At 32.3% G+C, this 16,035-nt stretch overlaps 1 protein-coding gene across 1 annotated transcript; it reads left to right on the top strand.

Moving 5' to 3' along the window:
• Positions 1-5,563: 5,563 nt before the first annotated feature.
• On the top strand, positions 5,564-15,605 carry LOC105329600 (nucleolar protein dao-5). The gene is made up of 16 exons (XM_066068532.1): positions 5,564-5,668; positions 6,612-6,694; positions 7,004-7,133; positions 7,567-7,669; positions 8,227-8,396; positions 8,981-9,108; positions 10,175-10,391; positions 11,493-11,548; positions 11,686-11,756; positions 12,074-12,302; positions 12,917-12,966; positions 13,115-13,231; positions 13,753-13,872; positions 14,377-14,518; positions 14,904-15,057; positions 15,444-15,605. The coding sequence occupies exons 1-16, from the start codon at positions 5,616-5,618 to the stop codon at positions 15,520-15,522; spliced, it is 1,902 nt and encodes a 633-aa protein (XP_065924604.1). The 5' UTR covers positions 5,564-5,615; the 3' UTR covers positions 15,523-15,605.
• Positions 15,606-16,035: the final 430 nt, after the last annotated feature.

The raw sequence follows: 16,035 nt of genomic DNA, 5'->3' as shown, positions 1-16,035 counted from the left end.
ATCCAAATTAACATACACATGTACACCTCCACTCTGACTGTGATATATTTTATTAATTTTAAAGTGCAATTTACCAAAAATGTTACATGAAAATATTCAGGCACATGTCTTTTTGTATTTTCCATAGATATGGATGCGGGTGAAGTAATGAAGAATGTGGTCGAACAGACAAACAACGTTACTACCGGAAATGAAACAAACAGTGAACTAGAAACGGTTCCTCCAAACCGTTTTACGCTTCTCTTTAAAATCCCTTGCATATACGACAAATGCTCATCCGATATGTACATTGTTTTTTGGATTGGCAATATAATGTTATTAATGGGAATCTTTGGAAACGTGTACACTCTTGTCAAAATCGTTCGATCTAAATTGTACAGGTCGACTATATACGCGTGTATTATTATGTTGGTGACCACCAACATGGTTGTCTTAGTTGTGCATCCTTTCAGGTTTTCTGTTTTTATAAACGCTCACCTTTATCACAAACCGAGCCCACCGCGGGTCTAATTGCTCTTTTATTTGGGGGAAACATGACGTATATTCCTGTCTTTTGGTCCGCCATGAATACGGCATATTTTGCTTACGAGCGATTCTTCTTAATCAGATATCCTCATCTATATTTTGTCCACCACACGTCCAGGAAAATTGTCAGACGTTCTGTGGCTACTTTGTTGATCGCCATAGCGTTATGGTCAACACTTCTAACCGGTGTACATTTCCTGTTCCGGGAATCGATTGAAATTAGTATTGCAGGCTTAGTGGCAGCCATTCGCTCCGTAAATCTTCTGACCATTCTTATTTTGTTACCGTTCTTCCATAAGTCCAAGACCCAGCACCTGCGAAACGAAGAGACGGGCCAGCAATATGAAGAATTGGCACGCTCAATGACTGTCAGGATTGTGATTATTCTTATTGTGTATATTGTCTCGCAGATTCCAGAATATGTCTATGTTTGGGTTCATTTTTACGACATACTTAATCATACAAAATATTCAAGACGGATGGTAACCATAGTAACCGGCTTCTATCAAATCAATTTTTCAATCAATCCGTATATCTACTTCATCATTCAAGCCAAGTTCACATGTAAGCCTTTTTAGTTGACAAATCATGTCACTTGGCGATTCGTACATTAAGATTTTACTTGTATGAAATAAACATTGTATCCTCATTTATTTTACATGTTCCAAAGTTATACTCCTTCATTTTTATTTTTTTTTAAATTGAAACCTATCTGGTAATATTTACATTTTCAACTGTCTTCGTCTGTGATAACATTACGAATCAATTTTGAAGCCTTTAGCCCAATAATTTCATAAAAGATGAGCGACACAAAATGGGCGTGTCTTATAGCATTATCGAACAACAGTATTGGCTGCACCGCTTAGTAATACATATATATATATAGCGTGTGCTACTTGAAAAATAGTGTTTTTAGAATGTTGCTTTAGAGAGTAGAAACTAGAAATAATATAAATATAAATAATAAGGAATCATTCATCTTCGGGCTTATTGGATTTGACCACGCTCCGACCGAAACTATCACCTCATAATATACTCAAAAAATGGTTCCTTATTACTATATTAAAATGTCCAGGTACTACTTATTTAGTCGTTCACAAGATATTCAGTTGCATGTGTGGGATAGTGAAATGTATAATTCATCAGAATGAATATTAACTATATAATTTTTGAAATCCCGTTATCCTTAGGAAAATACTTGAGGATCTGCCTATTAAATATCAGAACTTTTTTGGTATTTTTTAGAACTAGTTGTGCAAAATTGCCCATAAAAAGAGGTTGATATGATGAAATACCTCGTGAAAACCGTATATGTATGTACCATATACAGTGTATGTAACTGTAATGTGATAAGAGACGAATTTCATAATTTATTTCATTGTACAGATATAATATTTATAAAGATAAGAGAGTTTAATGCATACCGTTATATTTCTACGCACAACAAAATGTTTACAAATTGTAACAACTATTTAATATTAGTAATACAACAATATTGAATAGTCTTTGTAAATACGTTGAAATTATAATTGAGAGAGTTAGCTCTTTAGGTTAAATGTCAATTTTACCTTTTTATCTTGTATGTCTTTTTTTTTTCTATTTTCACCCTTCAGCCCATTTATTGTATTATATGTGTTGTTGTTAATTGGATTTTTCTCGATCAACACTGTAAACTATGCAGTTCAAAATTGGACCCCGAATCGTCTATGCCGACTTAAATTCAAAAGTGATTGCAAGAAAATTTGCACTTCGTGTGATATGCACAAAACTAGAAAACAGTGGAACAACCAACAATGACACGTCTCAATTACTCGCACCTTTGGAACACAGACATAATTTGCTATACCGAAGGCCTCAAAAGACAAATTGAATCTTGATTCGATCCATGTTCAAGGTAAAAGAAGCTCCATAAAATGAAATAAAGAAAAATCACCAGGTCAGGAGATTACCCCCGATCACGTGATCGAAAAACAAATCCTGACCATGCTCGTTTGATGAACGCAACTTTTAACAAAAGTGATCCCAGTATTTATACAAAATCAATTAATTAAAAACTCGGGAAACATATTTTAAAGCAAGAAATGGGTTTTGTAACCGTTTGAAAAGTACTTTTTTTTTATAAAGTGTTTTGTTTAAGTTTTTATTGGGTTTATCTTATTCGTCGAGCAACTTTTTGTGCATTTCTTTAATCTCAATTATAAAAAGGTTTTTGGAAATTATTTGTGATTGTTAAAAATGGAATGTTTCTATTAACTTCATTATGTACAGAGCTACCAATATTCTGTGTTTATATATTAAACACTAATTTAGATGTTTGGATTTTTGCCAGCGAGCCTTCTATTAATGATTCAAAGGAACCTAGACACGATTTAAGCACGCAATTATCTAATTCAATTTACCATTCTTAATATCTAAAATGTTTAATTTTGGATTTTGTAATGTCCAAATTTGAAAGACAGAAATCGAGTTATAGTGTATAGACAAGATACATACATGTAGTTTGAAGTTCTTTGTTATGTAAACAGAGCTCTCAAGTCTTGTTATTGTTTAATCATGTGTTAAATTGTTTTTGTATAAATTTAAATAAATATATCTCTTTCTTTTGTTAATTGATTATATGAACTTATGAACACATTGGATCATCTTGTCTTCCACGAGCTATCTTGTCAAAGAAATGGTAATCTGTCTACTTTACATAATTTGTAGACAAATGAAAGATTCCGGCTTTGTTTACCTAAGAATTATTTCCTACCACTGTATCTTGCTTGTATCTTGACTTTCAACATTCAAATTTTTGTCAATCTTTTTAAACGCACAAGTAAACCGTTTTAAAAAGAAATGGTAGAAAAAAAAACTCGTGTGTAGGTCCCGTCTATGAACATGCTAAAATACTTCTAAAAAATATACAATTTGTTATAATATTGTACTATAAAATAAATATTTTTTTTATTTTGAGTTCTTGTCATCTTTCTAAAAACTCCCCACATTGCCACTAACTAACAAGCCTCACTATGATACATTTTGCCACATTTGGTAAATACATCAGCCAGGGTCCTCAACTCAGATGCCATTCCACATAATCATTGATGACAAATTTTTAGTCAATATTCTAAATGAGTCTTGGGATATTTTAAAGAAAATTATTATTGTATTAATAGCATCAAAATTTCTACTTCACACTTGTATATTTGCCTCACGCGGGGCACTGAAGTTATTGTAAATATACATGTATTGTATGTGTAGATACAATATAATAACAAAAAATTCAAGTGCCAGTGATTTGCCTTGATTTTGCTACCTTCAATAAATCGTTGATATCGGGCTCGTTTAGGCCTAAAAAAAAATCCTTTTCTGTAATAACTTTTATCGATCCGTCCAAATACATTCCATTATATTTCCATATATACATGTACATGTAACCCTTTAGGCATTTTGGAACTCTTCTTATTGGCGTCTTAAAAGCTAAGTATTACCGAGAGCTATGATTTTATTTGTTTACCTTCTTTCCATGTAAGCCAAAAAAAAAACAAAAAAAACAACAACAAACAAACAGAAATTTTAAAAAAAACTAGATACGATCTCGTTACGAGTAACGAGTAGGTCTTCCGTTCAATTTTTTAAACGATTCGATTAAAATATCAATGAAATTTCAGAATTCTCCCTCAACCACCTCCTTTTAGATAATGTATACGATTGTCAATATCCTTTAAAATGCTTAACAAAGAGTTTTGCTTTTTAACATACAGCACATTAAAGATTTAAGATTTTAGTCCCCTAAAATCTCTAATTACGTCATCAATGGGTTTGAAAATGAGTTTTACAAACGGATATTGCTGCTATCAACAACTTTGCTTCTATAATACATTACAAAATCTTGATCATTTTTAAGGTATGAGTAATAGAGTTTGGGAGTCTATTGGCCCCTAATTTAAGGGGCCAGCCCCTTTTTCTTGATTTTATACGAAAGGTCTCATGAATACTAACATTTTTTGTTCTTACATCAATCTAAAATTGTTGATCACTTTTGAGATACAAATGATTGAATATTTTAGGGGCCAGCCCTCTAGATCCTTAATGGGGACAGAAATTTGTGTTTTGATAAGGGTAATCAATTTAAATCATTTTTTCAAACATTTTCTCTTCTATGATGTCTAACAAAATATGTATACTTCTCTAGTTATATTGCGTCCAAGTTTAAGTACTTTGGCCCCTAAAAATCCCTAATTACGTAATAAATGGGCCTGGCAATGATTTTTTCAAATAGATATTGGTACGATCAACAACTTTGCTTCTATAATGCATTACAAAATCTTTATCGTTTTTAAGTTACTTGTAATAAAGTTAACGGAGGCCTTGGCCCCTAAAAAAAGGGGCCAGCCCCTTTTCCTTGATTTGTTTGAAAAGGTCTTAAGAATACAAATATTTTTTGTTCTTACACCCATGTAAAATTGTTGATCATTTTTGAGATACAAATGATTGAATATTTTAGGGGCCAGCCCTCTAGATCCCTATTGGGGACAGACATTGGTGTTTTGATTAATGGAATCGATTAAAATCTTTTATTCAAACATTTTCTCTTCTATGATGTCTAACAAAATATGTATACTTCTCTAGTTATTTCTCGTCAAAGTTTAAGTACTTTGGCCCCTAAAAATCCCTAATTACGTAATAAATGGGCGTGGCAATGATTTTTTCTAATAGATATTGGTACAATGAACAACTTTGCTTCTATAATGCTTTACAAAATCTTTATCGTTTTTAAGTTATTTGTAATAGAGTTTATGACTATCTTGGTCCCTAATTTAAGGGGCCAGTCCCTATTTCTTGATTTTGTTGAAAAGAACTTTTGATTATCTACCACTTTTGTTATATATGTTTTAACAAAATATCAACTCATAAAAAGATACAGATCAAAACGTATGAAAAATTTGATTCGAAATTCGTACCCAATTTTCGAGCCTAGGCGAGCTCATAAAAACGAAAAAGCGCTTGTTCGATATAACCGAATTTTCTAAGAACAAGTTATTCTTCACATCTCCGTTCCTTCCATTTCCGGTTAGGTAAAATCGAAATTGCAGAGGAAGAGCGGGATGTACAAACGGTCGCTGTACACAGTAAATAATGCTGGTCAGAGACCGAAGAGGTATTTACGTTATACTGATATCTAGTGTTAAGGCTGCACATTGCACTGCTGACGTTTCGCTTTATAATCCGAAAGCGGAATAAGTATCGCAGTGAACAATCATGTTCAGTCTACAGCAATGTTATGTGTGTAAAATGTCAGGTAAAGTTTTATGTACATTCTACGGGTGATACTAAAACAAGTCCCACGGAGAAAACAAGTCCCACCTAAGTCCCACGTAAGTCCCACGGCAAATGCGGCTATATATCAATATAATTATGATTGAGTATGATTAAATGTGATAAAATAATCATAATTAAAAACAACAAAATATTTTTATAAGTTTTTATTACGGATTTAGAAGAAATCTGTATACCCGCCGTTTATTGATGGATAATTCAAATTTTCTTTAAAAAAATAAAATCTAATAGCAATAAAAAAAAATGACTTTATATTCATTAAATAACACAAACTAAGTAAAAGTTGGGTAAGTAGACAACTCCTACGCAGAATGCATTCGCCACCGAGAAAAGAGCACTCTTGCCGCTTACCTGATGGGTTATTTTAATGTTTTATATTTTTTAACTTAAAAATGATCATATTAATACAAATTTTTTATTAAGCCTGTCACCGAGGCTTTTATGATAAATTATAATACAGTGAAAGATTTAAGAACTAGTCTATACGAAACACACAAGCCTGAAGGAATGTACATGTGTACGCTTAAATTACCCTTGTCGAATACCTACATGTACCTATATTAACGGATATGATTTTTTCATTCTAAGAAAAGTATTATGACGTATTGATAGATAGTTTTATTCATGGTTATCAAATTCATTGATCAATACTCTTGGATGCATTTAAACTTCTTTGATGAAAAAATCCTTACAGTGACCACTTGTAATGAAAATGTTAAAGCATAAACATGATAAAAACCCAAATATTTGCCTTTTTTTTTAAGGAAAACTCTTGCACAAGGCCGACTAGTGAATGATTCAGGGCATTCTTCAGGGAAATCTCGAGGAGTTCTGGCACATGGAATAGGTACTGAACAGAGCATTGCTTACATAAACTAATGATAATGGCTAACTGTAAATTTCATACTTTGCATATGATTTACAGATCATAATGGGTTACACCAATTTCATGGCTGAAAAATCAAAAATTCAATCATGCAAATATAACTCTTTCAAAAAGTTATTTAAAATCTAAATACACGTACTAGTATTACTACTTACAAAACAAGCAGCTTTTTCTTACATGCCTTTAACAATTTGTGAAGATATGGAAAAAAATATTGATAGTGTAATAAATACATGTAAATTCATGAATGATTATAATGTGTATATTTAGATGTACATGTTAGAAGTGTTGATGAAAGAGTACCTCCACAAGTACACAATGAGATCCCTGCACGCAAGATGGTTTCTGATTCCACCAACAATGAGGAAAATGAACCAACAGCAAGCATAACACCAAGAAAGTTAGTTTGAATAGCAAGTTTTGTATTTTTAGTTTCCATCTCCATTATTTTAAGTAAGGAGATATTGGTTGTATTTTTTTTTTATAGTATTCATCATTATTTGTACAGGGTATATTCGGGTTGGGGACAACAAGATTGGGGATATTTGTGTTCAGTAAATTATGCACAGAAATTGATACAGTTCTTATAAACGTTCTACAGGATTGTACATGTATAAAATCCACTCATATTTTTAAGTACTTTTAAAGTAATTGTCCAAATAAAAACCCCAGACTGCTCATGATGTCATTTTTATAAAAGCAATAAAAATTAGATTTGTGTAGATAAAATAGTTGAATAAATCAATTTATTTACGTTTGCATCCACTTGTGTATTTGTTATGACTGTTGTGGGAAATGAAAAATGCTAATGTTTCTCTGAAACTCTATTTTAGAAAAGCACCATGCACCACTGAGCAAAACTCACCGGCACGAGTTCGAAAAACGGACTCGTTGGATCTCTCGGACAGTGACGAGGAAATTGATAATGGATCAAAGGTAGAACAATAACAAAAGTCTCTCCCATGAAGCTCTCAGTGAAAATGCTAAGTTAGATGGAATCATTTTCATTTTACAAAAGCAGTTTGAAGTGAGTTTTCTTATCACCATTAGTCAGTGAGCCAATTTCAATCAAAATTTGCATTGTGCAGTCTTTAATAAAGTCTCAGGACTATTAGATTATTTTGGTTTTTAGATAAAGGTGTGTGTGTGGGGGGGGGGGGGGGTAAGAGTAGGATTTGGATTGTTAGATGAAATTATATAAATTATATATAAAATTATGCAAAAAAAATTCAAGTTTGTTTGTCTCATGATTCTTGTGTGTCAAAAAGTAACTTAATTTACATAGAAAAACTTGGAGAAAAATTCTTTAAATTAAATGGAATTTATATTCGGTGAAACTGATACACTGTATATGAAACTTATTTAAGTAGATACATGTACCAAAGCTTGTCCTTGATAGTGATATTGGCATTAATGTTTAAATATGTGACTGTAAAATGACAAAGAGATCTAATTGTTAAATAAATAAGTAACTTTTTTGGTTCTGGTTTTAGATTGATATTTTGGGTCACCAGAAAATGACCACGGATGATGTAATGGTTCTGGATGCCTCTTCTCGCCTGGCTGACCCAGATCAAGTAGAAGTGGACACGGTGGTTGGTTACAGCAAATCACCCGCCCGTGTCATCTGTCACTCCCCTGCTGGGGCCAGGAGACAGCTCAGGTGCTTCTAGTGCTTCTAGCTAATTTTCTTCACATTTTTTAAATATCAAAACATGATAAAATAAAGATGTTTTCTAAGACTGATGTTTTACCATTAAATTGAAATATAATGTAGTTATGTATTTGATAAGTTGAGTCTATACTTTCCAAATCTTTTGTTCCTTAGTTCAATAGTGGCCTTCTTTGAAATTCTCACAGTGTAATCTTTGTAGGTTTTCACGCCAGGCTCTGTAACATTTTCATTCTATATTGGGCTATTCATTCTATTAGGTGTTCATCAAATAAATTGGCAGTTTAAAAAGTTCATTGTATTAAGATATCCATATGTCTTTTAACATGAAGAAAAAGATATCGTTTTCCTGTGGGCTGACCCAACAAAAGGGATGCAACTGAATTCTGATTTTGCAAAGCAGGGGTTGAATAATCCTTAAAGGGGTTAATAATCCTTAATCCTTGTACATGTTGTAAACCTAAAAAAAAACTGCACATAATTTTCCTTTATGACACTGTAGAATTGTGTAAAATTCAGAAAGATGGTGGGAAATCTTTGTAATATTCATATAGTCTAAATGTTGACATTTTCAGGAATGCTGCAGTAAAAGGTGAATCCAACAAGGTGCCAGTGACCAGTGTCCCAGCGGTCTCTGTCTCTGCTCCTGCGCCAAGTTCCCCCAGTAACCATTCATCCCCTGCAGTCAGAGAGAGACAAGCAGGTTTGTTGGTTTACTTCACAAACGAAAGGCTACATAGAAATGAGTGAATAAGATGAAACAATTGCCTTTTGTTTTAACCATAAAATGCAATTTCAGATTGCAATTTCGAATTCTAGAAGATATATTTGTAATGAGAGATTGTAAAGGACTATATATGATATGGGCCATTTTTATGGGCCTAAAATGGCCTCCTAAAATGAACATCATCATTTTACTGTAATTCTTTGTTTTCTTTGTACAGATATATATGTGATGTTTTTACATAATATTCATTTTGATTCAACTGCCCACAATTTAAAAATATGGCATCGTAAAGACAACCTTTTCCTGCCATTTTTGCATTTTTAGCATAAAACAGCTTGTTTTCAATAAGTTTTTCTTTCAGAAAACATAGAGCACATGCTTGAACAAACAAAATATCTAAATCAGAGATGTATCTAGCCAAGGCTAATAAGTGACAAAAAAAATTTTCTTGTTCAAGCATGCGCTCTATATTTCCCATTCATAAAAAGATAAGAAAAATGTCAATTTTTGACTGATTTTGATTGAATTATAGAAATAGCATCACTTCTGACGTCATATACTGCCAGTGAGTGCAAATAAATCAAATAAATAGGTGAAAAGTATATTTTACATCAACTCTTCTAAAATATAACAAAACATTTTATTGTGCCAGAAACACTTTAAAAAAAATGGCAAATTATGGGGGCAAAATTTAACTCATATCATATGTACAGTTCTTTCCAAGGTAATTTTATACTCAAGTCAGTGTTAATTTTCTACAAACATAAAAAAGAATCTGATATTTTTGATGGAACAAGTTCAATTTTTTTCCATTCAACTGGTATTGCATGCAATATCGACAGTCTTACCACCACAGTATCCAGAAAAACACTCTAAAAATTGGCGTTAAGTTTTGTTCTTATGTATAATACAAACACCCCACTTTTTATAAAATTTTGGTTGGAAAAAATGTGTACATTTCACGAGACTTTACAGTCACCCAAATACTATGCAGCATGTTATCCATTAAAGAAAAATCCATAGGGTTTGGATGTTGTTTTAGAATCACCAAAAAGCCATCATCATATGTTGGGATCACTTCCTGTTCTGACTCAGATGGAGAAGATGATGGGATTGTCACAGCCCAATTTCGATGATTCAGGTGATTCGGATGCTCTCCTGCAGCCTCAGGATGAGAAGTCTGATGTCATGTCTCTTATAAGTGAAAGTGATGCCTGCTCAATCTCAGACTTTGTCACAAAACCGGTCAACAAAAAAAAGTAGGTGTTGGTAATCAAATGCAAGGTTTTAATTATAAGACCAATTTTGTAAGAGTCACATGTCAAAAGTTAATTTCGTTTTGCTTTCTATGTCTAGACTAAGAAAAACTGTTTGTAGAATTGTTTTTGTTTTGTTACTGCATTTAAAAAAAAAAATAAATCCTTATTGAAATGGTTCCTCTCACAAGTGCATGTGTGTACACTCAACAACACTTCTGAGTGTTCACCCTGATAAATAGAATAATTTGAAAATTTCAAAATAAAATAATGTGAAAGGACTGTGTGTGGTATTATGCATTCCCGCCCCCAAAATCAAACTTCCATACAGTATTTTAAAAATAAGGTTAAAAATAGTTGAAATCATATTAAAAATAAGTATGTAAAAAGTGATCACCCCATTGATGTCATAATGTGTAAATGAGGTCATGAAGATTGTCTTATATTGATAAATTAATGTTATGGAGCTAAAACTGGGTTTTTTTCACATTTTTTGACTGGGAAACATCGAGCGCATGCTCGCTCAAGTACCATTTTTAACTGTGATGTGTATAATTACAAGAGCAAAAACATATGTAAAAATCATACTTGAGCAGACATGTCTGCATTGTTTCTATGACAGACTGTACTCACTCTAAATTTGGTGTTTATTTTATCATTGACATTGTTTTAAATATTAATCAAACTGAAGTAAATGCTATTTTTATATAATTTTTCTCTTCCATAAGTGAATGTCATTTCAATCGGCAACTTAAAAAATAATCCAAAAGCACTTAACAAAATTTAACCAAATCAGAAGTGTTTGTGATATTTAACAAAGGTCTCGGTCACAACCAAAGATCAAGGTCAATGCATCGTTCTTAACTATTTGGAAGTAAAGTCAAACTACAAGACAGCAAGACAAATAAATGTGCTCATTTCATATAGTAGATATATTATATTGGGTGACCTCTTGGAACTTTGGTTCAGTGTATATGAAATAATGAACAAACCACATTAGGCATAAATGTACATGTACATAAACCCACATGTACAATGTATTTCTTAAAACTTAATATAAAATTTCAATGATATGCAATTCATGAATTATAATTTTTTCTTCAGACCTGTTAAAAAAGCAAAAGCAGGACCAAACACTCCAGGCACTGCCAAGAAAAAAAGTGAGAATGACTGTTTTGATTTGTGTACCCATCTTGTAAATGTACATCTATTAAGTAATTTTATTGGAACTACATGTATAATAAATACATTTTTATTTAATGATGTACATTTACTGCATGTAGCCATTTTTTTGTAGCTAAAGTTGTGCCATCCAGATACATGCAAGCTGCTCAGGCCAAGGCCTCTGTGTCCGTTCTCATGGATAAGGTAAATAACATTATGTCTTTACATTATATCTTGACATACATGTACATTTAAGAACATCTTGTCACTAAGGGAACATTCACTTGTCAGTGCAGCTTGTTAACTTTTACAAATATGCTGTTTGCAAAATTTTATGTGAATTCCCTTTTACTTTCCAAATTTAATTTCCAATTTACTTTTTGTACATCATTTTAATTATAGAAATATTGCTTAAATACCATAATCATGAAAACAAATCCCATCGTATTAACTTATTCATGAATAAAATAGGCTTTACAATTAATTGAATTAAGCAGCTTTAATTGTCTATTTCATACAAGTCTTCAAAGGCAGACAGAAGTAAAGTAAGTCGGAGTCTAGAAGTACCCACGTCCCACCCCAGTCAGAGGGCAAAGAAACAGATTAAAGAGAAAAGGCAAATAGAGGTCCAGAAAAATCCCAGCACCCCAGAGAATTCCCAGAACAGGAAAACGGGCAAAACCTCCACCCCCACCTCAGATGTGTCATTCTTTTCCACCCTGCAGACAGACTTATCAGCAATATCAGCAGGTAATGAGCTTCATTAGTTATATTGTAGATGGAATCTATAGTATATGTAGTATGATAAGTAAATAGTCTCAACGATATCAGAAGATGTACAATTTTTAAAAAAGTTTGTTATACATGTATGTATTAAGAAACATTTCTTCCCCAGAAAAACAATTGACAGAAAAATTGAAATTATAATTAGTTACAAAAGTATGCAAGTACATGTAATATGTTGAAAAAAGTGTGCACTTGAGATTAATCTTTTTTTCCATTGTTACAACAGTCCAAAGAAATAGTCAAGTTTGAAATCTTCATGAAATTTGATCCCCTAATGTTATACCATTAAGAATTATATACGTGTATGTTACATTTCAACCTGTAGGATGATGAGACAGTTTCATAGCTTTTACGTTACAATCCACCGTCACCAACTTTCCTCAAGTCAATACTCAGCATTAAGTCTGAGTTTTTACCTCAAGTTCATGCACTTTTCTGAAAGTTAAGTTGCATAAAGTTGAGTTAAGGACTGAGTTGAATGATTTGCAAATTTTGGTGAATGTGGGGCCTGATGTAATGAAATATGTAATGTATAAAGATTGTATTCATGAATCTAATGCATTTTTATTAAATTTTAGCTGGAGATGTATCAAAATTGAATTCAGACTCACATCAATCAAAATCAAAGGTTTGTGCAAATGTACTTTTTACACAGCTTTTTAAGTACTGGTACATGTTTGTTAAAGACTTTCATATTTCATTGCAGCTGATAAATACTTTTACAAATTATCTACCTATTTGAATTGATTTTGACATATTGGTACACGAACTTTCAGCCCAGACCCAATATAACACAGCAGACTTTGGACTTGCTGTATGGCAGGTTTGTACAGTGGGAGTTTCTCGCTTGTAAGGCCAGGAGGATCAAAGAAGAACAAGAAAGGAAAGCAATGGTATAATATATATTTATTAAATGATGTGATATATAGAATTATTTAAACAATAAAATTCTTTCTTTGGTGACTCATGCAGAAATAAAGCTTAAGGTGGCAACATTGCAGAAAAAATACATAACAGGAAATTTTTTTTTGCAATGATCGCTACCTTCATAACTCGCATAATTCATCAAGGAAAGCATTTTATTGTTTATATTTACATCTTTCTTTTACTTAATTGATTGCAAACAAATTAACTAATTTACTAATAATATACATCAGTACGTTAGCTAAAAGAAACAGTCAAAACTTCTATGGGAATTTCAATAATAGATAGATAGGGTGTGTAGGTTTCAGTCCTGTCGGTTTCCATAGAGCTATGAATTAACAATAAGTTTCTGTATGAAATAGAGGGAATCATACTTGGTAGATGTAAACATAATGAGATAAAATAATATCTTTTACGTCATTTGGAAAAGAGGTTATTGATTTTTTTGTTATATATAATCTGTGCTAATCTTTTTAGGATTTTTTTACAGTCTCAAATGCTCTGGCTACAGGAAGAGTTGCAAAAACTCCGGAAGCTCAAACATGACAAAGACAAAGAATTAGCAAGACTGAAGCATTTAAATGAATTAGATGAACAGCTTGATATTCAGGTAAAGGGTGTCTTATGTACAGTTTACTTATAAATTAATATGCACAATGTGGAGCGTCACATTTTCTTTCAAATGTACATGTCCATATACATGAACATAGGTGTTGGGTGACCACAGAATCTTATTTCAAATTTTTAACGGGATTTTCCAAAGGTGAAAATTGGGTTTTGGTTGGGTGTGCATTCTGCTGCCAGGTGGATACCCCTATTGTACGGATAACTCCTCCTACAGGTCTTATGATAGGAAATTGTTGTTTTGCAGATCAATTATGCACATATTAGAGATGTACATATTACTGGGATTTTGATTTTTGGTTATTTATGGAAAAATACCAGCTGTTGAACATATTAATTTTTTTGCAAAATATTGCATATAGTGTACCCCCTTTCTCTGTAAAGGGAGTGTTTCTCAATTCAGGGTTGACAAATTGATTATTGATACTGTTCACACACAAAAAAACCTGGTAAGCTGTCACATTGACAGTTTTTCTATTCTTTTTATTAGAGAGAATGTTTGGAACCTGTGGTCAGTCATCTCCCAAAACTTACCAAGCAATATGAGACACTGGCACAGGCCTTGGATACGACTCGTCATCAAATCCCAACAAAGGGCATCTATATTCCACAAGATGAGGCCCTTTTCCATAGTAAGAGAGTTTTTCACGTACATGCTTACTAGAAAAGCTGTAATTTTATCTATGATATTTATGCCAATCTGGACTGATTAACTATATTTAGAAATTGTGATACATTAGTACTGATAGTATCTGATGTAAATGCAAATAAAAAGTCTGATCTAGTTCATCTACATACATGTGTGTATCATACACACATGTATGTACATGAACTAGATCAGACTTTTTATTTGCATTTACATCAGTAAATTCACTCTCTACTACCATTATGAAATTAGGAACTTTTCGTTACCCATTACAAAATACTTGTTGAATATTTGTGATTATTTAAATATTTCTTAAACAATCAATAACACTTGCTCTATGTTATAACATTGTTAATTTTATCATTATCTAGGTCAGCTTGAACAAATTTTACAGGAGAGTGAGTATCTCCTTGGAAACCTATCTGCCAGTACAGGGCAGCAATTACATAGTGCCACAGCAACAGTTGCTAGGCATGTAGCCTCCTTAGAAAAACACACCAACCAGCAGTGTCAGCAGTTAAAGAGGTGAGATCTCCTTGTGTTATATAAAGGAGTCCTTGTGTTATATAAAGGAGTTCTTGTGTTATATAAAGGAGTTCTTGTGTTATATAAAGGAGTTCTTGTAATTAAAATCCATCAACACAAAACATATTTACACGTATTTTGATACACAATGAAGTTGAACATGTGTATCTATTTTACTATAGAGAGACTAGAATATTAAACCACTGACAAATGTATTATAACAAAGATGTAGTTAACCTTTAAATGGAAAGGGATTTTGTTTATCGTTTTCAAAGATAGTTGCTGATCCTTACTTAATAGAGAATATATTATAACAATATTCAAATCGTAAGATCACTTGTATTATGAGATTTTATGGAATCATTACGACTTTCTTGTAATTTCAGTTGTAATGAAATGATTGCTGCAACACAAAGTTTGACTGTTGAAGAAAGTTCCCTCCTCATTCAGAAAGAAGTGATGTAACAAATGAAATCTAGGACTTTATATTATATACTTATAATTTATATACATGTATATTGCAAAAATAAATACATGTAAATGCACAATCAATTTTTCTTCCAATTATTTCTATTGGAATTTGTACAAATCTCAGAGAACGCCACTACACTGTACATAGTAGTTATGGACATGTGTACACATCAGAGTACAGGTACCAGTAATACAATTCCAATAACTAGGCTGTAAGAGCAACAGTTCTTTCAACCCATGTACTTATGCACATGTACAGTGCCTATGCTACCCATGCGTGTAGTCGAGATGTTAAATGCATCTATGCAATAGATTACCCAAAATTGCTTTTTCAAGATGCATTCATTTTATAAAGCAAAACTTTCAATTTTGTTAAAATAATAATACATGTATTCAATGGGAGTGAACCTTTTATCATGGCAACAGAAAATTGATTCAAAATTCAGGAAAGTGTCACCAAAGATGTCTTGTAGATGTAACACAGAAATTTACCAAATTTCAGTAAAA

The sequence above is a fragment of the Magallana gigas genome, chromosome 8 (genome assembly GCF_963853765.1).
Source record: "Magallana gigas chromosome 8, xbMagGiga1.1, whole genome shotgun sequence".
In the NCBI taxonomy this organism is placed as follows: domain Eukaryota; kingdom Metazoa; phylum Mollusca; class Bivalvia; order Ostreida; family Ostreidae; genus Magallana; species Magallana gigas.
The sequence above is the reverse complement of the archived record's forward strand: the minus strand, read 5'-3'. Positions and strand labels throughout refer to the sequence as shown.